The 23404-nt window shown below is 46.4% G+C and overlaps 1 protein-coding gene across 2 annotated transcripts in view; it reads left to right on the forward strand.

Annotated features, from left to right (window-relative positions):
• PLXNA4 (plexin A4) overlaps positions 1 to 23404 on the forward strand; it is a 525881-nt gene that overhangs the window by 489831 nt on the left and 12646 nt on the right. For both annotated transcript variants that reach the window (XM_087873566.1, XM_087873567.1), the window contains exons 27-30: positions 5782 to 5881; positions 7347 to 7537; positions 11686 to 11855; positions 15637 to 15849. In XM_087873566.1, the coding sequence (XP_087729692.1) occupies positions 5782 to 5881; positions 7347 to 7537; positions 11686 to 11855; positions 15637 to 15849 (674 nt within the window). The remainder of the gene's footprint in view (positions 1 to 5781; positions 5882 to 7346; positions 7538 to 11685; positions 11856 to 15636; positions 15850 to 23404) is intronic.

Below are 23404 nucleotides of genomic sequence, written 5' to 3' on the forward strand. Positions count from 1 at the left end.
TGATTACCGACATCATCTTATTTTTCCAAAAGAATGCCTTCGGAGTAAATGGGATTCAGCTACAGCTCCGAGCCGTCGAAAGTTGTAAAATATGAAACTCCCAGTCCAAGACAAACTTACTTACCAGTCTGTTTTCACTTAAAATGGGGGAGCAAAGGTTTTGCTGGGGTGAAATATGGCCTCCCAGGTGCCCATTTTTCCTCTCTCTCTCTTCTCTCTCTCTCTTGGACTCCCTCCCTCTCCCACACACCCCCTCCCTCAAAGTTATCTGTATTTCATCATGACAGCTGTGATGAAAAGTAACAGCAGGAACAATCAGCCTTCACTTTGCGGACTTTCTGACAATTACGAATGACGGCGTAGCCCGCTCATAAATCCAATTACCAACGAAGGCAACAGTTTTTCCCCTACGCAGCTCTGCAGCAGGCCAGAAAAGGACAAAATCCAGCCCCAAAATTTCAAGAGTGCTGCTTTGTTTTTGTTTTGTTTTTTTCCTGGCAATGAATTTCCCACTGGTCCCGGCGCATTCCCCCCCCCCCAGAAACCTGTCTCAGAATCAGAATCGAACTAAGAAGGGACCTTGGAGGTCTTCTAGTCCAGCCTGCAACTCAAGCAGGAGATCCTAGACCAGTGATGGTTAACCTTTTTTGCTGTCATGTGCCAAAACCGGGGGGAATGCGGGAGGGGGGGATCGCGCATGTGAGGACCCACACCCCTAATTCAATGCCCTCCGCGCCCCGCCCCCTGTGCATGTGCACGCGACCCTCCCCTGTGCTTCCCCCACTTTTGGCACACGACGGCAAAAAGGTTACCGGTGGGTTCGGTAGGCCTGTTTTTTAGCCCTCCCCAGGCTCCAGAGGCTTTCTTGGCGCCTGGGGAGGGTGAAAACAGCCTTCCCCACCTCCCCAGAGGCCTTCCAGAGGCTGGAAATGGGTAGTTTTCCAACTTCCGGTGGGCCCGGAAGGCCCAAAAGTCAGCTGGCATGCGTGCTGGAGTTGACCTAGGGCAGGGGTGGGCAAATGTGGCTCTTTTACAACCTGTGGACTTCAACTCCCAGAATTCCTGAGACAACTGGCTCAGGAATTCTGGGAGTTGAAGTCCACAGGTTGTAAAAGAGCCACATTTGCCCACCCCTGCCCTAGGGCAACACTCACGTGCCCACAGATATGGCTCTGTGTGCCACCTGTGGCACGCGTGCCATAGGTTCGCCATGTGCATGACCCCCCGCTCCTGGCACACAATGGTCTGGTAGGCCCGTTTTTCTCTCTCGCCAGGCTCCAGAGTTTTCCTAGGAGTCCGGGGAGGGCAAAAACAGCCTTCTCCCCTCCTCCCCCCCCCCGGAGGCCCTCCAGAGGCCAGAAATGGCCCATTTGCCAACTTCCAGTGGGATTAGAAGGCCCATTTTTCTCTCTCGCCAGGCTCCAGAGCCTTTCTAGGAGTCTGGGGAGGGCGAAAATGGCCTCTCTCCCCCCCCCACCCCTGGAGGCCTTTCAGAAGCCGGAAACGGCCTGTTTGCCAAGCTCCGGTGGGATCTGTGTGGCGGAGCTGAGCTCGCATGCCCACCGATATGGCTACGCGTGCCACAGGTTCGCCATCATGGACCTAGAACATTTCAAACAATTGGCTGTCCAAATTTCTTCCTAAAAACCTCCAGTTTTTAAGCACTCACAACTTCTGGTGGCAAGCTGTTCCACTGGTTTATTGTCCTCACTGTTAGGAAGTTTCTCCTGAATTCCAGGTTGCTTCTCTCCTTGATTAGTTTCCACCCATTGCTTCTTGTCCTGCCCTTCTGGTGCTTTGGAAAATAATTTGACCCCCCTCTTCTTTGGGGCAGCCCCTCAAATACTGGAATATTGGTATCATGTCCCCCTCTACTCCTTCTTTTCTTTAGACTGGCCAAATCCAAATCCAACTCCCGTAACCATTCTTCATATGTTTTAGTATCCAGGAATTTAATTTAATCTTAGTTGCTCTTCTTTGCATTTTTTCCAAAGTCTCAACATCTTTTTTCTAACATGGTAACCAAAACTGGATGCAGGATTCCAGGCGTGGCAATACGGCATCTAGTGTGGGGGTGTTACACTGGTCGCAAGCAGGGGTGGATTCTAAATTTTTTTACTACCGGTTCTGTGGGCGTGGCTTATTTTGTGGGCGTGGTTTGATGGTCATGTGACAATTCTTTAGGATTTAGCAGAGGTACTCGTCTACCAGGCTTTTAACTGCTTGCATTTATTTTTGGAGGCACTGGTCTACTCATTTATTTTTGCAGGCATTGGTCTATTTATTTGTTTTTAGAGGCACTGGTCTACCCATTTATTTTTGCAGGCACTGATCTACTCATGTATTTTTGCAGGCACCGGTCTACTCATTTGTTTTTGCAGGCACTGGTCTACTCATTTGTTTTTAGAAGCACCAGTCTACTCATTTATTTTTGCAGGCACTGGTCTACTCATTTGTTTTTGCAGGCACTGGTCTACTCATTTGTTTTTGGAGGCATCGGTCTACCCATTTGTTTTTGGAGGCACTGGTCTACCGCCTTTTAACACTGATCAGCTGTGGGGCGGCCCTTTGAAGCCCCCCGGCAAGAGTTGAAACAGTTTTTTTCCTTCTAGCCGATCAGCTGGGACTCAGGAGGCAGCAATAGATTGGGGGTGGGGCCAAATAAAAGGTAAGAATAACACGGGGGGGCGGGGGGGTGGGAGGGCCCAGCTCCTGAACAAAGAGAACCAGTTCGGTGACGTCATATCATCACCACTACTGGCTCGGCCAAACCAGGCCGAACCAGGAGGAAGCCACCACTGGTCTCAAGTATGAAAAATGCTTTTTTTGCAGTGCCATTGTAACTTTGAACGGTTGCTAAATGAATTGTTGTAAGTCAAGGACTGCCTGTAACGGATGAGAGATTTTTTAACCTGAAAGAGAAAAAAAAAAAAAGCTTTCCTAGATGCATTCTCCCCAAGCCTACAGGTAGTCCTCAACTTACAACCATTATTTAGCAACCATTCAAAATTGCCTAAAAAAAAACCACTTACGCCCGGTTCTCACACTTACGACCATTGCCACGTGATCAAAATTGGAACCCTTGGCAGTTTCATGTGTTTGTGACAGTTGCACTGTGCCGGGGGTCAGGTACCCACTTGTAACCTTCCCAGCCAGTGTCCGACAGGCAGAGTCAACGGGGAAAGCCAGATTCGCTTAACATCCGCACGATTCATTTCACAAATGCAGGGATTCGCTTAACAGCTTTGGCAAAAAAAAAAAAAAAAAGAGTCATAAAATGGGACAAAACTCACTTGACAACTGCCTTGAGTCAGGACATCAGAAATTTGGGGCTCAATTATAGTCATAAATCGAGGATTATCTGTATTGTTTAACTCAACAATTTAGGGCCGGTCCAGCAGATTGGAGAATTAGTACCAGCTTCTTCTCAGGACAGAAGGTCAGAATTAGCATTCAGGATCCGCAACTTTCCATCCTCCTCCAATTTTAAGAAGGGAATTTGGAGCAAGGCCTGCAGGAAATCTCTCATCTGAATCCCACGCACTGCTTTGTCCATCCTGTCGCTCAATAAATGCATTGCAATGCAATAAAAGAGAATTTCTATAGCTCAGGGTTGAATTGTGGGCTCCTTAATGTTCTCCGAGTTTGATTGTTCTCCTGCAGACGTTTCGTGACCCAACTAGGTAATATCATCAGTGCTAAGGAGTATAGGGTTTGCTCCCTGTTTATATATAACAGCTTGCCCTGTGTTGGTGGGGATGTGTGGTTTTTCTCCTTGGTCGTTCCTTGATTAGAGTATTGTTTTCTGCTTGATTGTTTGTCTGGTATTAATCCCTGTTTATCTGGCTGTTGATTGCTTAGGGTATTGTTTTCTGTTTGATTATTTGTCTGGTGTTAATCCCTGCTTATCTGCTGTTGATTGCTGGAGGGGATGTATTCTGGTCTCTTTGTTTCCTCCTCAGCTTTCTTTCATTGTCTCTTTTGAATGGCGGGTAAATGTGATCTATCTCTATGTGTCAACCAGCCATCAATCGTCTATTGCAATCATCATCTATTCTATTCAGCAATCATCATCTATTCAGCCATCAATAGACACTGGGAGATGTGGATATGGATCACTAGACTCATCAATAGATAGACACAGATATGGATTTGTGGAGAGGCACCAAACGACTCCACAAATCCATATGCAAATGATATTTTTCTCAACGATTTTCAAATCAGCTGCCTACTTCCCAAGGCTAGCAACGTACGGATTTGTGAAGAACCGAAGAAAGCCAGATTTCCTTGCTTACAACTTGGTAGTAAGTTGGACTCATGGCCTCGAATCCTTGATCCAATGAGAGAGAGAAGAGGTCTCGATGACCTCTTGGGTTTGAAGATGACTTCTCAAGGCAGTTCATTCCCAGGTCCATCAATCTTTTCATAGTTTTTATTTATTTATTGCTGGTCCCTTGAAGATCCTTGATGTCCTTCTCTGGACCAGTTGCTCTGAATTCTTCTTAAAAAAACAGTGACCAGAACAAGACCCAGCACTTGGGATGGATGTGACTAACAGAGTATAATTAATTGGGAATTCATTCGTTCTCGTAACATCAAAGCTATCCTTTGGCTGATGGAAAGTTAGATTTGCTATTATGGTGCTCAACTCTGCTGCTTGGCCGAGGGAGCCAGTGTTGTCCAAAGATAATTTCCTTGGTCATCTGGCCAGCATGGCTACGTGCCAAAGGTGCACGGAACACTGTTACCTTCCCACCAATGTGGTACCTATTTATCTACTCGCATGTGCATGCTTTCGAACAGGAACTCACCCGGTTGCATGGCGTTTGGGTCTCGAACCCAAGCTCTGAGCTCTTCAACCTCAGCCTCTATAACCGCTGAATCATCGCACCTCCTCCCACCATGCATAGATATAAAGAACTGTGAGTGGGATCTTGGAGTCCTAGTGGACAACCATTTAAATACGAGCCAGACGTGAGCAGCAGCAGCCAAAAAAGTCAACGCAGTCCTAGGCTGCATTAACAGAGGGATAGAATCAAGATCACGTGAAGTGTTGATATCACTTTATAAGGCCTTGGTAAGGCCACATTTGGAATCCTGCATCCAGTTTTGGTCGCCATGATGTAAAAAAGATGTGGAGAGTCTAGAAAGAGTGCAGAGAAGAGCAACAAAGATGATTAGGGGACTGGAGGCTAAAATATGAAGAACGGTTGCGGGAACTGGGTCTGTCTAGTTTAATGAAAAGAAGGACCAGGGATGACATGATAGCAGTGTTCTGATATCTCAGGGGTTGCCCCAGAGAAGAGGGTGTCAAGCTATTCTCCAAAGCACCTAAGGGCAGGACAAGAAGCAATGGGTGGAAACTCATCAAGGAGAGAAGCAACTTAGAAATAAGGAGAAATTTCCTAACAGTGAGAACAATTAACCAGCGGAACGACTTGCCACCAGAAGTTGTGAATGCTCCAACACTGGAAGTTTTTAAGAAGAGATTGGATAACCATCTTTCTGAAGTGGTGTAGGGTTTCCTGCCTAAGCAGGGGGTTGGACTAGAAGACCTCCAAGGTCCCTTCCAACTCTGTTATTCTATTCTATTCTATTCTATTCTATTCTATTCTATTCTATTCTATTCTATTCTTCTAAAATGGGGCAAAACTCACTTAACCAATGTCTCGCTTAGGAACAGAAATTTTGGGCTCAACTGTGGTCAGGGAACTACCCATAGTGCGTTGGTGTCTTTTGCACAACTACATCAGATTGATAAAAGCTTCATTCCTTTTCTAGGTGCCAGATGGTTCTCTGGTGGCTTTGGTATCCAAGCAAGTTACTGCTTACAACGCAGTCAACAATTTCACCGTCTCGAGGACTTCTGCAAGCAAGTACGGTAAGGACTTTTCCATCAGGGCATGTGAGACAACCGAGGAGGCAAAAGGCAGTAAAGACACAGACCAGCCTTTTCCAGATGGGTTAGTCCAGGGGTGGGGAACCATGGCCCTTTTAGAACTTCTGGACTTCAACTCCCAGAATTCCTGAGCCAGCATAACTGGCTCAGGAATTCTGGGAGTTGAAGTCCACCGGTTGTAAAGGGGCCATGCTGGCTCAGGAATTCTGGGAGTTGAAGTCCATAGGTCGTAAAGGGGGCATGGTTCCCCACTCCTGGTTTAGATGCTCGGACAGTAACCATCTGACAGGCCCTGAAGAACACAAATTACAAGCTAATCTCTGTAATAAAATGTGGCCAAAATATTGGGAAATAATGTATAATTTGGAGTTGAGTGTCCTACACCCCAGAACAAAATACATCAAATGACAAAAAAAAAAACAGAACAGAATAACAGGACTGGAAGGATCCTTGGAGGCCAAGCTAATCTTTGAGCATCTTTATGCTGCTGTTTTTAGACTAGCAATTCATTCCTTAAATCACTGCTCCAGTCACACTTAAAAAAAAAACAGTTCAAACCCAATAAAGGAAAACATTTGTAGCTCAGGGTTGAAATGAGGGGTTGGCCCTTGGTGCTTTTTGAGCTGGGTTATTTTCTAGCCGACATTTCATGACCCAATTAGATAACATCATCAGTGTTAGAAGCAGGGTGGATAAAAATCAATGATTTTTTTTAAAAAAAATCAAAAAAATATCAGATTTTTGTGATTTAAATCGGATTTTTTTTTATTTTTATCGAATTTATTTTAATAAAAAGCTTTTGGGGTAAAAAAATCTATCGTAAGATAGTTTTCTATTTAAGATACATAAATAATTTAGTTTATTCAGCATGAAATGGAGCTTAGTTATGTAGCAGGAGGCTGTATATTCTGCAACACTGGGACTATCGGTGAGTCAACAGTGGGTCAAAGGAGTAGCAGAGGTGACAGTTGCTCTTTAACAATTATGATTTAAATCGAGTTGATTTAAATCAAGCCCTTTTACTAGTGATTTAAATCATGATTTAAATTGTGATTTAAATCAACTCGATTTAAATCAAATCCACCCTGGTTAGAAGGGAGGGGGTTGCAGGAGGAGGAGGAAGAGGAGGAAGAGGAGATGTCAACAACGACTACTACTGTGGGGTTCTTGGTGCTCTCTGAGCTTGTTTGTTTTCTTGCAGACTTTTCATGACCCAGCTCGGTAACATCATCAGGGCTAGAAGGGAGTGAGTTTGCTCTCTGTCTTTATGCAGCACAAGCGTCTTCTAGTCTCTGATGATGTTACCTAGTTGGGTTCATGAAACATCTCCAAGAAAACAAGCCAGCTCAGAGAGCACCAAGGATTCCCTCGCAGTTTCAATTTTCTTTTTCCACTTAGTCCTTGGAAGAAAATCTTCAAGGGTTCGTGTGTCCGTTTGTGCTTTCAGAAAACATGATCCGCTACACCGGAAGCCCAGATAGCTTGCGTTCCCGGACGCCCATGATCACGCCTGACCTAGAAAGTGGGGTCAAGATGTGGCATTTAGTGAAGAACCACGAGCATGGCGATCAGAAAGAAGGGGACCGAGGGAGCAAGATGGTATCTGAAATCTACCTGACAAGGCTGCTAGCCACCAAGGTAGGTGAGGCTGGAGAGAAAGGACAGGTGGGGGGATAGAAAAAAATATGGAATTGTACCAAAAAAAGAGAATATTTGTAGCTCAGGGTTGAATTGTGGGGTCCTTGGTGCTCCCTGAGCTTAGTGGTTTTCTTGCAGACGTTTCGTCACCGAACTAGGTAACGTCATCAGTGCTAGAAGGAAGTGGGGCCTGCTAGCTTTTTATATGCAAGTTACTTGCCCTCAGTGTGGGTAGAACTGTTCTTGGTGGTTCTTGCTTGTCTGAGTTGCTCATTGTAAGCTAGTAGGCTTCAACCCAGTGAAGTCACTATGGTAAATGATCAACCAGCTCAAAGTTCTAAGAGATACTCTCATATATATATATATATAAGTGTGTGTGTGTGTGTGTGTGTGTGTGTGTGTATGAGAGAGAGATAGAGAAAGAGACAGAAAGAGACAGAAAGAAAAAGGAAGATGGAAATAGAAAAATAAAAATAGAGAGAGAGAGACAGAAAGAGAACAAGAAAGAGAAAACGAGACAAACAGAAAAAGAGGAAGTGAAAGAGAGAGAAAGAGAGAAAGATACAAAAGAGAAAGAGAGAAAGAAAGGAAAAGAGACAGAGAGTAAAAAAGGAAAAGAGACAGAGAAAGAGAAAAAGAGAGAATGCAAGAGAGGGAGAGAGAGACAGACACAGAGAGAAATAGAGAGACAGAGAGAGAAGGAAAGAAAGAGAGAGAGAAACAAAAGGAAACAAACAGAGAAGCAGAAAAAGAGACAGAAACAGAAAAAAGAGAGAAAGAGAGAGAGAAAGAAAGAGATAAAAAGAGACAGAAAAAGAGAGAGAGAAGAGAAACAAAAAGAAAGAGACAGAGAGGCAGAAAGAGAAAGAGAGGGAGAATGAAAGAGAAAGAGATAGAGAGAAATACAAGAGAGGGGGAGGGAGAAAGAGACAAAGACAGACAGAGAGAGAAGGAAAGGAAAAAGAGAGCGAAGAGAGAGAAAGAGAGAGAGAGAGAGAGAAAGAAAGAGAAAGAAGAGAGAGAGAGAAAGGGAAACAAAAAAAAAGAGACAGAGAGACAGAAAGAGAAAAAAGAGAGGGAGATAACTGCACTCCCCAAATAGGTTGCTTGACAAGGAAATAATCTCTCCACCGAGGTGTTGACCTAAACGGAGGTTTTGGAGAGGAAGCAAGCTTTCAGCTGTCACCCAAGCGCGGTGCTGCAGGAGAGATGATTTGTGTGACAGCTTTATAATTCTCTGCTGTTGACTTTCGGCCCAGGGAATACCGGCGAAGGTGGTTTAACACTCAGAGCCTCCCATCCTTTCCTTGCTCACCGCCAATGCCGAGTGATTTATGTAGCATTGATTTTGCTGACACTTTCAAAGTGCCGAAGCCAGCAGAGCGAACCAGAGACCGGTGGAGGTAGGGAAGGGAGCGATTTCCCAGAGACAAATGTGGGAAAAGGACCGTCCCTTTTGGGGGTGGGGGGTGTGCTTGCACCCTTTCCCCCACCCACCCACCTCCGATCTTGCCCTGCCCCTGATGGGAAGGGGCCATGAACCAGTGGTGAAATCCTCCGCGGATCGCCACCGGTTTGTTGCCCGTGCATGCGCGGTGCGTGCCAAATGCGAACTGCATTGCGCGCCAAACACATGCTTTGCGCAGAAAAAAAAGACTTTACTAGGTAAGTAGAACAGCAAAGGGAGGAACAGCTGTGCCACGCGATTTAGCTTTGCTAGAAAGCAAGATTTCCTGCTTTCTAGCTAATATAAACCACATGGCACAGCTGATCGTCAGAAATACCAGTTCAGACGAACCTATAGCTTTTTTTTTTAACTACCGGCTTGCCCGAACCGGTAGCTTTATAACTACCGATTCAACCGAACCGGTAGCTTATTTTTTTACTACCGGTTCGCCACGAACCCCATCTTGGCTTTCATTTCTTCACCACAAGCCAGCTGAGATACGTTTGCCGTTGGTTGTGTTGCCTTTTGTGTTGTTTTGCAAGAGCCGAGCAAACGAGACCTGGGGTAACTTTCTGGGATGGCCTGGCTCACGCCACAGGCCCAAAGAACGTAGAATAACAGATGGGAAGGGACTTTGGAGGTCCTCTAGTCCAATCTCCAATCTGTACCAAGTGGCTGGTACAATCGTTTCGTTAAAACCTACAACGAGCTGATTAGGGGGTTCTTCACCCAACAGAGGCCCATCATGATCCGAAAAGGGTGTTGTCCTCCTTACGCTACAAACATCCTAAGCTGCTAACAAGATCCTTGGGTTGCCAAATCAATGAGTAAGAACAGCTCCCAGATCATAGAACATACAATCATAGGGTTGGATGGGACCTTGGAGGTCTTCTAGTCCAACCCCTCGCTCAAACAGGAAACCCAATACCTGTTCTGACCTAGGCTTCCTGATATAGTAAAAAGCACACAATTAGTCCCACCCCCCCCCCTTTTTAAATTTTAACGGCTGCGAATTCCTTTCATTCACAGCACTTGCTGAATCACCCAGAGTTTATAAATAGCCCAACAGAAGTCTGCCACAGTCCTTCGGATAAGGCTGGTAAACACCCACCTTTATCTCCCTTGAAACGCTGCCAAAGACCTAATTGGCAATTATCTTGGTGAGGCCACACGGAAACACAGAGTCAAAAACGGAGCTTCAAAGTACAAACCGACATCATCCACAACGTTGCTTCCTGCAAAGGCCCCAGTGCCTTTGCTCTTCCTTTATGTCTTATGGGAGGGGCCCAATCATCTCCAAGCCTTACTCCCGAGTCGTCCCTTTTGTTTTAACTGTTCTTGCCTTCTGGCAGCTCTGCGCAGGGCTCCCCCTGTTCCTCTGCCTCGCTGACATCAGACTCTGGAGGCTCCGGAGTCTGCACTTAACTCTGGCCCCATCTCTGCCTCCGACGCAGAGCCCTCATCCGAGCCTTCCCCAGACTCCAGGACTGGCCCATGTTCCTCCCCAGCCTCCTCACTGTCCGATTCTGTCGCCAGCTCCGCAGACTGCTGGTGGACCACAACACTACCATTTCAGACAAATGGTTGTCCAATCTCTTGTTGAAGACCTCTAGTGTTGGAGAAGTCACAACTTCTGGAAGCTAACCAAGGCCCAGCTAACGCCGGTGTTTGGTTTCTCATGGTGGGCAGCCAGTTGCTTCTACTCACAAGGAAGAGATGGAGATGGTCAACTATGGGGTTAGGGAGACCGATTGTCCCTAATGTATAACAGAATAACAGTTGGAAGGGACCTTGGAGGTCTTCTAGTCCAACCACCTACTCAAACAAGAGACCTTATATCATTCTGGACAAATGACTGTCCAGTCTTTTCTTGAAAACCTTCAGTGTTGGAGCATTCACAACTTCTAGTGGTCAGCTGTTCCACTGGTTAATTGTCCTCACTGTCAGGAAATTTCTCCTTAGTTCTAAGTTGCTTCTCTCCTTGATGAGTTTCCATCCGTTGCTTCTTGTTCTGCATTCAGGCGCTTTGGAGAATAGGTGGACCTCCTTCTTCTTCGGGGGGAGCCTCTCAAATACTGGAAAAGAATTATCTTCAGAGTGCTCACCTTGTGAAATTTTTATAACATTTATAACATTTATAATTCTTTTTTAAAATATAAATTTTTATATTTTCTTCTTTCTTTTTTCTTTCTTCCTCCTTCCTCTTTCTTGCTTCTTCCCTCCTCCTTTTTTCCTCCTCCTCCTTTTTCCTCTTCTTCCTCTTCCTCCTCCTCTTCCCCTTCTTCCTTGTCCTCTTCTTTCTCCTCCTCCCCTTCTTCCTCTTCTTCTTCTTCCTCTTTCTTGTCCCTCTTCCTCCTCCTCCTCATCTTCTCCTCTGCCTCCTCCTCTCTCTCCCTCCCCCTCCTTCCTTTCCCTCTGTTCCCTGTCTTTCCCTCATTCCCTTCCTTCCTTCCTTCCTTCCTTCCTTCCTTCCTCCCTCCCTCCCTCCCTCCCTCCCTTCCTTACTTCCTTCTTTCCTTCCTTCCTCCCTTCCTTCCTCCCTTCCTTACTTCCTTCTTTCCTTCCTTCCTCCCTCCCTCCCTCCCTCCCTCCCTCCCTTCCTTCCTTCCTTCCTTCCTTCCTTCCTTCCTTCCTTCCTTCCTTCCTCCCTCTTCCCTGTTTTTTCTCTCTTTCCCTCCTGGTGCCCCCATTTTCCTCACAGGGCACTTTACAGAAGTTTGTGGATGACCTCTTCGAGACAATCTTCAGCACGGCCCACCGAGGCAGTGCGCTGCCCCTGGCCATCAAGTACATGTTTGACTTCCTGGATGAGCAAGCCGATAAGCACAACATCCATGATCCCCACGTGAGACACACCTGGAAAAGCAATTGGTGAGCACTTCCAAAGAGCCCAGCTCACCTTCCCCCCACCTCCCCTCCACAATGGGGCGAAAAGAGGAAGCCATTTGCAGAATGCAGTTCCTAACATTGAAGGGCGTTTTGGAAGGGCTTCCTATCCAAGGGAACCAGGAGCAGCTAGGGCCGAGTCAAAAAATGTCACTTCCGAAATGTAGAGTAGTCCTTGACTTATGACATAAGGGAGGGAGGAAAGAGGGAACCGAGGGAAAGGAGGAGGGAGGGAGGGGAAAGAGTGAAAGGGGATGGAGGGAAGGAGGGAAGAAGGAAGGGAGGAAGGAAGGAGGGAACAGAGGAAAAGGGGGGGAGTGAACACAGGAGGGAGGGAGGGAGGAAAGAGAGAACAGAGGAAAAGGAGAAGGGAGAGAGGGGAAAGAGTGAAAGGGGGAGGAAGGAAGGAAGGAAGGAAAAGAGAGGGAACAGAGGGAAAGGAGGAGGGAGGGGAAAGTGTGAGAGGGGGGAGGAAGGAAGGAAAAGAGAAGGAACAGAGGAAAAGGAGGAGGGTGAGAGGGGAAAGAGTGAAAGGGGATGGAGGAAAGGAGGGAAGAAGGAAGGGAGGAAGGAAGGAAAGAAGGAAGGAACAGAGGAAAAGAGAGGGAGGGGGAGTGAACACAGGAGGGAGGGAGGGAGGAAAGAGGGAACAGAGGGAAAGGAGGAGGGAGAGAGGGGAAGAGTGAAAGGGGAGGAAGGAAGGGAGGAAGGAAGGAAGAAGGAAGGAAGGAAAAGAGGGAACAGAGGGAAAGGAGGAGAGAGGGGAAAGTGTGAGGGGGGGAGGAAGGAAGGAAAAGAGGGAACAGGAAAAGAGAGGGAGGGGAGTGAACACATGGGAGGGAGGGAGAACAGAGGAAAGGAACGAGGGAGGTGGAGTGAACACGGGAGGAAGGACGGAACAGAGGGGAAGGAGGAAGGAGGGAGGGGAAAGAATGAAAGGGAAGAGAGGAAGGAAGGAAGGAAGTGAATGAAAGTAAGACGGAACAGGGAAAGGAGGAGGAAGGGAGGGGAAATAGTGAAAGGGAAGGGAGGGAGGGTGGAAAAGAGAGGGAAGAGGAAAAGAGAGAGGGTGGGGAAGTGAACACGGGAGGGAGGGAGGGAGAAAGGAAGGAGGGAGGCAGAATGAATGAAGGAAAGACGGAAAGGAGGGAGGGAGGGAGGGGAAAGAGTGAAAGGAGGGAGGGAGGAAGGAAGGAAGTGAATAAAGGAAAGAGGGGAAATGGGAGGGAGGGAGTGAACACAGGGAAGAAAGGAAGGAAGGGAGGGAGGGAAAGAGACGGAACAGAGGGAAAGAAGGAAAGGAAGAAAGAAATTTGGAACTGATGAAACATTAGCATATTATTAACATCATCTGTGGCACTCCTTGAAGGCTGATTGAAGCCACTCAGGGGGCTCCTTTAAAGAGGGGGGGGGGAGAGGTGGGCGTTGAAAGCGGGATTAAAGAAACGGAGGCATGGTTTGGAGCAGATTCAATTAATTCCATGTCTGTTCCCCCAACTTCTTTCTTCCCGATGGTTTCTTGACTTATCGCCTGATCCTCGCGGCGGAAAAAACCACCACCCAGGGATTCAGGGAAGTCACAAACAGAGAGTCACGAGGGCGTTCATGAAATAGCCCAGAAATGTCTTAGAAGGGAAGTAGGTGGAGAACATTTATTTTGGATTATTGGGGAACGTTAATCTTGGATATTAAACCAATGATGGATGTTGACCCTTGGAAGGTAGGTGAGGATAAAGGTCTCAAGAAGGATCCTTTTGGGCAACGTTTCTGTCCACTCGGTCAAAACATCTGCCTAGAGGTGACCTAGAAATATTGAAGTGAGGTTCTTCAAGGTGGTGGGCTCCAGAAGTACAATCAATAGAGAGCTGGAAGGGACCATGGAAGTCTTCTAGTCCAGCCCCCTGCTCAAGCAGGAGACCGTGTACGATTTCAGACAAGTGGCAGTCCAGTGTCTTCTTAAAAACCTCCAGGGATGGAGAATCCACAACTTCTGGTGGCAAGCTGTTCCACTGGTTAATTGTCCTCACTGCCAGGAAGTTTCTCTTTAATTCCAGGTTGCATCTCTCCTTGATGGGTTTCCATCCGTTATTTCTTGTCCTGCCCTCAGGTGCTTTGGAAAATTAGTTGACCCCTCCCCCTTCTTCTTTGTCCTAAAGCAAAGAAATACTGGGAGTAGGATTCATATGGAATGGGATGGGATGGGATGGAATGGGATGAGATGGGATGGAAAGGAATGGGGATGGGATGGGATGGAAAGAAATGGGAATGGGATGGGATGGGATGGGATGGGATGGGATGGGATGGAAAGGAATGGGGATGGGATGAGATGAGATGAGATGAGATGGGATGAAATAGAATGGGATGGGATGGGATGGAAAGAAATGGGAATGGGATGGGATAGAATAGAATAGAATAGAATAGAATAGAATAGAATAGAATAGAATAGAATAGAATAGAATAGAATAGAATAGAATAGAATAGAATAGAATTCTTTCTTGGCCAAGTGTGATTGGACACACGAGGAATTTGTCTTTGGTGTATATGCTCTCAGTGTACATAAGGAGAATAAAATACATTCATCAAGAATAAAAAGATACAACACTTAGCGATAGTCATAGGTTACTAATAAGCTATCAAATCGTACTAGGAAACAAATAAAAACAATATAAATTGAAAGATTTATTTATTTATTTATTTATTTAGCCTGGGGAAGGCGAAAACAGACTTCCCCACCCACACCCAGAGGCCGGAAACGGCCTATTTCCTGACTTCCAGTGGGACCGGAAGACCCGTTTTTCACTCTCCCCAGGCTCCAGAGCCTTTCTTGGAGCCTGGGGAGGGCGAAAATGACCTTCCCCATCCCCGGAGGCTCTCTGGAGGCCAGAAACGGCCCATTTCCTGACTTCCAGTGGGCCCGGAAGGCCCAAAAATCAGCTGGCCAGCGCGCACATTCGCACTGGAGCTGAGCTAGGGCAAATGCTCGCGTGCCCACAGATATGGCTCCACATGCCATAGGTTCACCATCACAGGTATAGGTTCTCCTGCTTGAGCAGGGGGTTGGGCTAGAAGATCTCCAATGTTCCTTCCAGCCCTATTCTGATTGGTTGATTGATTGATTGATTGATTGATTAGTGTCGTTCAAAGTTACAGCTGTGCTTTTGCAGCATCCCTAGGAGACGTCCAAGTAGCAAATCAATGGGGAAATGCCAGATTCCTTTAACCAGCGTTAACAACCACGGTGACTTACTTAGCAACCCTGGCAGAAAAGGTGGTAAAATGGGGAACGGCTCGTTTAACAACCCCGTCGCTCAGGGATGGTAGTTTCAGTTCTGACTGTGCTTGTAAGTGAAGGACTACTTGAATTTGAGTTTTAAAAATAATAATAATAATAATAATAATAATAATAATAATAATAATAATAATAATAATAATAATAGTAATAGTAATTGTAATTGTAATTGGAGCCCTCGGAGCAATCCCCAAAGGGCTACCCCGCTATTTAGAAATTCTAAATCTGCCGGACTTGAACATTTTGACTCTACAAAAAACCACCTTACTCGGAACAGCTTACATCCTCCGACGATACCTTAACAGTTCCTAGGTCCTTGGTTAGGACTCGAGCTGCTGAGCTATTAACCAGCCTCAAAGGCTGTGAATCTCACTAAAGATTAACCAATAAATAATAATAATAATAATAATAATAATAATAATAATAATAATAATAATAGTAATAATAATATGCTTTCCTTCTGTCTTTTGACTTCAGCTTGCCCTTGAGGTTTTGGGTGAACATGATCAAAAATCCGCAGTTTGTCTTCGACATTCACAAGAACAGCATCACGGATGCCTGCTTATCGGTGGTTGCACAAACCTTCATGGACTCCTGTTCAACCTCAGAGCACCGTTTGGGCAAAGATTCCCCATCTAATAAACTGCTTTATGCCAAGGATATCCCCAGCTACAAGAACTGGGTAGAAAGGTAGGTCTGACTCTTTCTCTTCTCTCTGTCTCTCTCTTCTCTCTTTCTCCTTTCTCTCTCTCCTCTCTTTCTTCTCTCTCTCTCTTCTCTCTCCTCTTTCTCCCTCTTTCTTATCTCTCTTCTCTCTTTCTCCTTTTTCTCCTTTCTCTTCTCTCTCTCCCCTCTCTCTCTCTCCTCTCTCTCTCTCCTCTCTTTCTTCTTTCTCTCTCTTTCTTCTCTCTCTCCTCTCTCTCCTCTCCTCTCTCTCTTTCTTCTCTCTCCTCTCTCTTCTTTCTCTCTCTCACTTCTTCTTTCTCTCTCCTCCCTCTCCCCCAACTCTTCTGTCTTTCTTCTTTCTCTCTCTTTCTTCTCTCTCTTCTCTCTCTCTCCTCTCTCTCTCTCTTTCTTATCTCTCTTCCCTCTTTCTCCTTTCTCTCTCTCCGCTCTCTTTCCTCTCTCTCTTCTTCCTCTCGTCTCTTTCTCTTTTCTCTCTCTTTCTTCTCTCTCTCTTCTCTCTTTCTCCTTTTTCTCTCTCCTCTCTCTCCTCTCTCTCCTCTTTCTCTCTCTCTTCTCTCTCCTTTCTTTCTCCTCTCTCTCTCCTCTCTCTCTCCTTTCTCCTCTCTCTCTTCTCTCTCTCTCTCTCTTCTTCTCTCCCTCTCTTTTGTAAGAGCATTACAGGTAGTCCTTGATTTACGACAATTCATTTAGTGACTGGCCAAAGTTCCAAAAGCACTGAAAAAGTTACTTATGATCGTTTTTTTCACACTTACAACCATTGCAGCATTCCCCGTGGTCACGTCATCAAAATTCAGCTGCTTTGGCAACAGGATCATATTTATGACAGTTGCAGTGTCCCGAGATCATGGGATCCCCTTTTGTGATCGTCTGACAAGCAAAGTCACTGGGGAAACCAGATTCACTTAACAGCCGGGTTATCAACTTAATAACTGCAGTGAGGGAAGGGAGGGAGGGAAGAATGGAGGGAGGGAGGAAGAGAAGGAGAAGGAGAAGGAGAAGGAGAAGGAGAAGGGAGGCTTCCAATGTTCCCTGCCAGATTCCCACAAAAGAAATTCAATGGGGAAGCCAGCAGGAAGTCAAAAGGCGCAGCTGTTCTCTCTGTGTTTTTTGTGCCCGTCCGTGGTCATTCCTTTTCTCTGTTCAGGTAAGGAAATACCTCTGCAGCCATGACCTAACAGGCCCAGGTTGTCTAACTCATAATTAAATACCTCCAAGAACCTCACACTACACCATTAGCCTCCCAGCAGAATTCTCTCCTTTTGGCTATGAAAACAAATTGGCCGGAAAGTCCAAAGCCATGCTGTTTCCTCTGGTCCTCATCCTGGAGGACCCACAGCCTTCTCCTGGGCCGAGATCAGAGAAGACAACTTGGCCCTCCGAAAAGCTGGCAGATATAATGAGCCTGTCTCGTCTGTAGTCCAGCCAACGACCCGGCCTGCATTTGCAAACCGCTGGCAACCTCTACTACCACCTTCCCAGGGCTTGTAAGCAGCTGGCGTTCCCTGTCATCCTCAAGAAACTGGAGCATAATTAAGCCAGGTATCTCCCGAGCTGCCTTCGGGTTGCTAAGAAACGGCATCCATAGAAGCCGAGGTCTCCGTCCAATCCTAAAAATAATTATCCGGTCAATTGGGAACACGGCCGAGAAAAATAGCTTTTAATATTGCCTACAACACAGAAGTCTTTAGCCGGGTTTGGGCCTCTCCTCCTGACAAATGAGCTCAAGCCGAGCTTGAAGAAAGAACAAACGAGCTGGAAGGCGTGCGTCTCGCACAACGGGAAAAAAACGGGAATGCCCCTTGTGCATTAACCTGCGTAGACCCGCCAAGCGGATTGAAGTGCCAAAAAGGAGCTACTACTGTGTTTCCCTGAAAATAAGACCCTGTCTTATATTTTTTTGAACCCTGAAATAAGCACTTGGCCTTATTTTTGGGGAGGTCTTACTATTTTGGGGCGCATGGAGCAAGACGGGGCTCCTCTTGCCGTCTTACCTGATTTCCAGCTCTGTCTCCCTAACCCTAACCAGAGGAAATGGCGGGGACCAGCTGCTCATGCATTTAAATATTTTTTTGGGAGGGCTTATTTTCAGGGAGGGCTTATTTGAGCACATGCACTCAAAAGCCCAATTGGGCTTATTATCTGGAGAGGTCTTATTTTCGGAGAAACACGGTAACCATGCGGTAGGAACATAGTGCTATATTTACGGCGTTAACCTGTACTGGGTGCCCTCAGGTAGTCCTTGATTTATGACAGTCTTATGAGAGCATGCCTTCTGCGCATGTGCACAACTTCCACGCATGCTCTCGGCCTCAAAAACATGCTTAAATAGAATGGCATAGAGCCAGAGCGGGTGGGCAGGCCCACCAGCGATTTCCGCTACCGGGGCTGAATACCACCTCGATGTTGACCAGTTGGGTCACAAAATGTGTGCAAGAAAACCACCAAGCTCATAGACCACCAAGGAAGAGCCCACATTTTTCTCTCCCCCTGCGAGCAAATTCAGAGTTCTTTTAGACTTATCCCTTGAGTTCTCCTGATCTGGATCATATTTTAACTGAAGGTAGGACCTTCTACTGGGGGGGAGGGGGAATGGAATCATCATTGCCATCCTCTCTTCCCTTCTTTCATCTTCAAGTCAACTCCCTCCCTTCTCACGTCATCCTAAACCGGTATAATAGACCCCTTGCGCTAAAATGTCCAACGTTGACATCCTTAGCAATGTGGGCTGTGTCAGCCCCATTGTTTTCTACCAGATGTGTTTCAATCAGAATAGAGTAGAGTAGAGTAGAGTAGAGTAGAGTAGAGTAGAGTAGAGTAGAGTAGAGTAGAGTAGAGTAGAGTAGAGTAGAACAGGACACGACAGGACAGGACAGGACAGGACAGGACAGAATAGAATAGAATTTTTTATTGGCCAAGTGTGATTGGACACACAAGGAATTTGACTTGGTGCATACGCTCTCGGAGTACGTAAAAGAAAAGATACGTTCATCAAGAATCATAAGGTACAACACTTAATGATAGTCATAGGGTACAAATAAGCAATCGGGAAACAATATCAATATAAATCGTAAGGATATAAGCGACAAAATTACAGTCATACAGTCATAAGCGGAAGGAGATGGGTGGTGGGAACAATGAGAAGATTAATAGTAATTAATTAATTACTATTAATTAATTACTAATTATGCAGATTAATTAATTAATGCGATTAATGCGGACTTAGCAAATAGTTTGACAGTGTTGAGGGAATTAGTTGTTAAGCAGAGTGATGGCATTCGGGAAAAAACTGTCCTTGTGTCTAGTTGTTCTGGTGTGCAGTGCTCTATAGCGTCGTTTTGAGGGTAGGAGTTGAAACAGTTGATGTCCAGGATGCGAGGGGTCTGTAGATATTTTCCCAGCCCTCTTTTTGACTCGTGCAGTAGACAGGTCCTCCATGGAAGGCAGGTTGGTAGCCATGGTTTTTTCTGCCGTTCTAACGATCCTCCGAAGTCTGTGTCCGTCTTGTTGGGTTGCAGAGCCAAACCAGACAGTTATGGAGGTGCAGATGACAGACTCAGTAGTTCCTCTGTAGAACTGGATCAGCAGCTCCTTGGGCAGTTTGAACTTCCTGAGTGGGGTGGACAAACCCCACATCAAGTTGGCATAACGAAGTCCCACCGTCCCCCGGTTGAGTTTTCTTTGAGTTGGGGTTCTTTCTGAGCTTCCGCTGAAGACTTCGGTGCCCCCTGCCCTCCCCCCCCTGGAACGGTTGCGTAATTATGTCATTCCTGTAATTGCCATCTTCTGCTCTGCAACACATGGTCTCATTACCCGCGTTTCATATGCTAAATGATTATTAACGAGCTTTGTAACGAGCAGCAGTAGACACCCCCCTCCAAAGGCCCTCACAAGACAATTAGCTCCACGCCACCACGGCAAAAAAAAAAAAAAAAAGAAAAAGAAAAATCCGGACCACCCTGGAAGATGAGAGCACGGAGAGGCGATGATCATTAATGAAGGTTTTTTTGCATTTTGATAAGCTGTCAAAACAAAGTAAAAAGCCAGGCAATATTTCCTCCTCGTGGCGCAAACGCCTTGATGACTCCGTGCGCCGAGAGTTGGCCTGCAACCTCTTGGAGCACCTGAGCTCGCTTGCAACGTTGTCAAAACTGCAACCAGTTGCAGAGAAGAAGAACCAAGATGATTAAAGACCTGGAGACTAAAACATACGAAGAACGGTGGCAGGAACTGGGTATGTCTAGTTTAATGAAAAGAAGGACTAGGGGAGACATGATAGCAGTCTTCCAGTATCTCAGGGGCTGCCCCAAAGAAGAGGGAGTCAAGCTATTCTCCAAAGCACCTGAGGGCAGGACAAGAAGCAATGGATGGAAACTCATCAAGGAGAGAAGCAACTTAGAACTAAGGAGAAATTTCCTGACAGTTAGAACAATTCATCAGTGGAACGATTTGCCTCCAGATGTTGTGGACGCTCCATCACTGGAGTTTTTTAAGAAGAGACTGCCTGAAATGGTATAGGATCTCCTGCTTGAGCAGAAGGCTGGACTAGAAGACCTCTGTAGTCCCTTCTAGCAGGGGTGAATGAAATCCAGCAGGTTCTAACAGGTTCTGGAGAACCGGTAGCGGAAATTTTGAGCAGTTCGGAGAACCGGCAAATACCACCTCCGGCTGGCCCCAGAGTGGGAAGGGAATGGGGATTTTTGCAATATCCTTCCCCCAGGAGTGGGGAGGGAATGGAGATTTTGCAGTATCCTTCCCCTGCCCTGCCCACCAAGCCACGCCCACAGAACCGGTAGGGAAAAAAATGGGATTTTGCCCCTGCCTTCTAGCTTTAGGATTATATGAGTCAGGGAGGGAGGGAGAGAGGAAGGGAGGAAGAATGGATGGAAACTAATCAAGGAGAGAAGCAACCTGGAATTAAGGAAGACCATCCTAACAGGCAGGACAATTAACCAGTGGAACCACCTGCCTCCAGAAGTTGTGGGTGCTTAATCATTGGAGGTTTTTAAGAAGAGACTGGACAGCTACCTGTCTGAAATGGAATAGGACAGTGATCGCTAACCTTTTTCTCTTTGTGTGCCGAAAGCACGTGTGCACAAGAGTATGTGCGTGTGCTGGCACTCATAATGCTATGCGTGCCCCCCAACACATGTGTGCAGGACCCCCCATGCTGCCCCACCCCCCATGCATGCGCGCGCGGCCCCCCACCCCCTGTTTTGGGCCTAGTAGGCCTCCCTGCAGCCTCCTGGGCCCAAAAACAGGCCAGGAGGCCCCGGACCACATACCCCCGCATTCCCCCCACCCCCCGCATGCACACGCTCCTCCCACCCCCGCGCTTGCACACACGACTCCCACATCTCCGCATCACACGACCCTACCCCCCCACGCATCCCGAAAATCAGCTGGCCGGCGGGAGGCACGTGCGTTCATGCGCGGTGGAGCTGAGCTGGGCGACGGCTCGCATGCCCGCAGAGAGGTCTCTGGGTGCCAGCTGTGGCATGCGTGCCATAGGTTCGCCATCCTGGGTATAGGATCTCCTGCTTGAGAGTGAGGGGTTTGGGCTAGAAGTTCTCCAAAAAAGCTTCTGCCGATCAGGCAACTCAGCTGGGATCGTCAGAGGCATTTAAAAGAAAAAAAAGCCTCTGACGATGAGGCAACTCAGCTGGGATCGTCAGAGTCTTTTGAAAGCATTTTTTTTACAAATTTTAGATTCATCGCTGGGTTGACCCCCCTTTTCTTTTGTGGCAGTTCCTTAGATATTGGAACGCTGCTATCTTGTCACTCCCTATTCCTTCTTTTCATTAAACCTTGTTATATCTGGCTTCCTTCCTTAGCCATCTTAGTTCATTTGAACTAAGTTCATATTTATCGTTATTTAATGGTTTTCATTATTTTACCCTTGTTGTAACTCACCTGGAGTTGCTGGTTGACAAGATAGACGGCATATAAAGTTCAATAAACAAATAAATAACTATTCTTCAAAAGAAAAAAATATCCCAGATCTTACCCGGAGCGCAGTGGGCCATTTAAGAGGCCTTCCTAACCGGAGGAGTTAATTTCACAAACGCGGAAAATAGATCTGTCAGAGCCACCCTGTGTCCTCCAGCCTCCTTCCCCGAGGAAGCTTGACGGGTCCAGAGTAATAGAGGCGTCTCCGAGCCTCTGACAAAAAACAGGCACCCTTTGCAAATGAATCTGTCATTCCCATCCCGGATGGCATTCAAGGTTGATATTGGAAGAGCTTCACAAGGACTGTCTCTTGCTGGCGGTCGCCCTTGACGTGAGAGCATCTGAGTTATGACAGGAGAAGGAGGGAAGAGCAGAAAAGGATGCAGCAGAAACTATCAGGGCCGAACAGCCAGACCTACGTGGAGAGTTCAAACTAGCTACTTCATTGCTTTCTGCCCATAGTACAGGAATCTTCCAAGACTGGTAGCTTTTGCCTAGGAAAGACCAGATAAGATTTAAAGGCATTAGTGGGGGTGGGTGGGTCCTACCTTGCCCTCTTGTATGTATGTAATGTGTTCAGACTGATTCCCCGCTTACGATGCAAGGAGTTCAGACTACAGGTTGTCCTCGGCTTACAACCACAATGGAGCCCAACATTTCTGTTGCTAAGGGAGACCTTTGTTAAGTGAGTTTTGCTGTGGTGACTGCAATGGTTAGAATGCAGTATTGCGGGGGAAACTCTGCCCATTGCCAACAGTGCGATTCTGACCAGCTCAAGGTTGACTCAGCCTTCCGTCTTTCCAAGGTCAGTAAAATGAGGACCTAGATTGTTGGGGGCAATAGGCTGACTCTATAACAGGCTCTATAAATAGGATGACTCTAAATATTTTGACAGTGTTGTGGGAATTACCATGTTTCCCCGAAAATAAGACCCTGTCTTATATATTCTTGAACCCCAAAATAAGCGCTTGGCTTTATTTTCAGGGAGGTCTTATTATTTTGGGGAGCAAGATGGGGCTCCTCTTGTAGTCTTACCTGATTTCCAGCTCTGCGTTTAAATATTTTCAGGGAGGGCTTATTTTTTGGGGGGGAGGCTTATTTTAGCTCATGCGCTCAAAAGCCCAACTGGGCTTATTATCAGGGGATGTCTTATTTTCGGGGAAACAGGGTAGTTACTTAGCAGAGTGATGGCAATGGGGGGATGAAATGACCATCTTTTTGCCCAACAGGCTAGACTCGCATTTATTTATTTATGTATTTATTTATTTATTTATTTATTTATTTATTTATTTATTTATTTATTTATTTTATTCGATTTGTATCCCGCCCTTCTCCTAGTGGACTCAGGGCGGTGCACAGCCAGAACTAAAACACATATCAATACAAAATTTAAAATTTTTAAAAGAATTATATGACTTTGGCCCAAAATTTAAAACATTCAAACTAAAACCCATTGACAATTTAAAAGGCAAAAAAAAAAAGGGGGGGGGGTTCACGCCAGCCCTGCTTGATGGAAAAGAAAAGTTTTTAGGGCACGGCGAAAGGCCCGGAGATCCGATATCCTTCGTATCTCCGGGGGCAAATCGTTCCAGAGGGCAGGAGCTGCCACAGA

This window comes from Pantherophis guttatus, chromosome 7, assembly GCF_059756535.1.
Source record: "Pantherophis guttatus breed Tessera chromosome 7, ASM5975653v1, whole genome shotgun sequence".
NCBI classification, from domain to species: Eukaryota; Metazoa; Chordata; class Lepidosauria; order Squamata; family Colubridae; genus Pantherophis; species Pantherophis guttatus.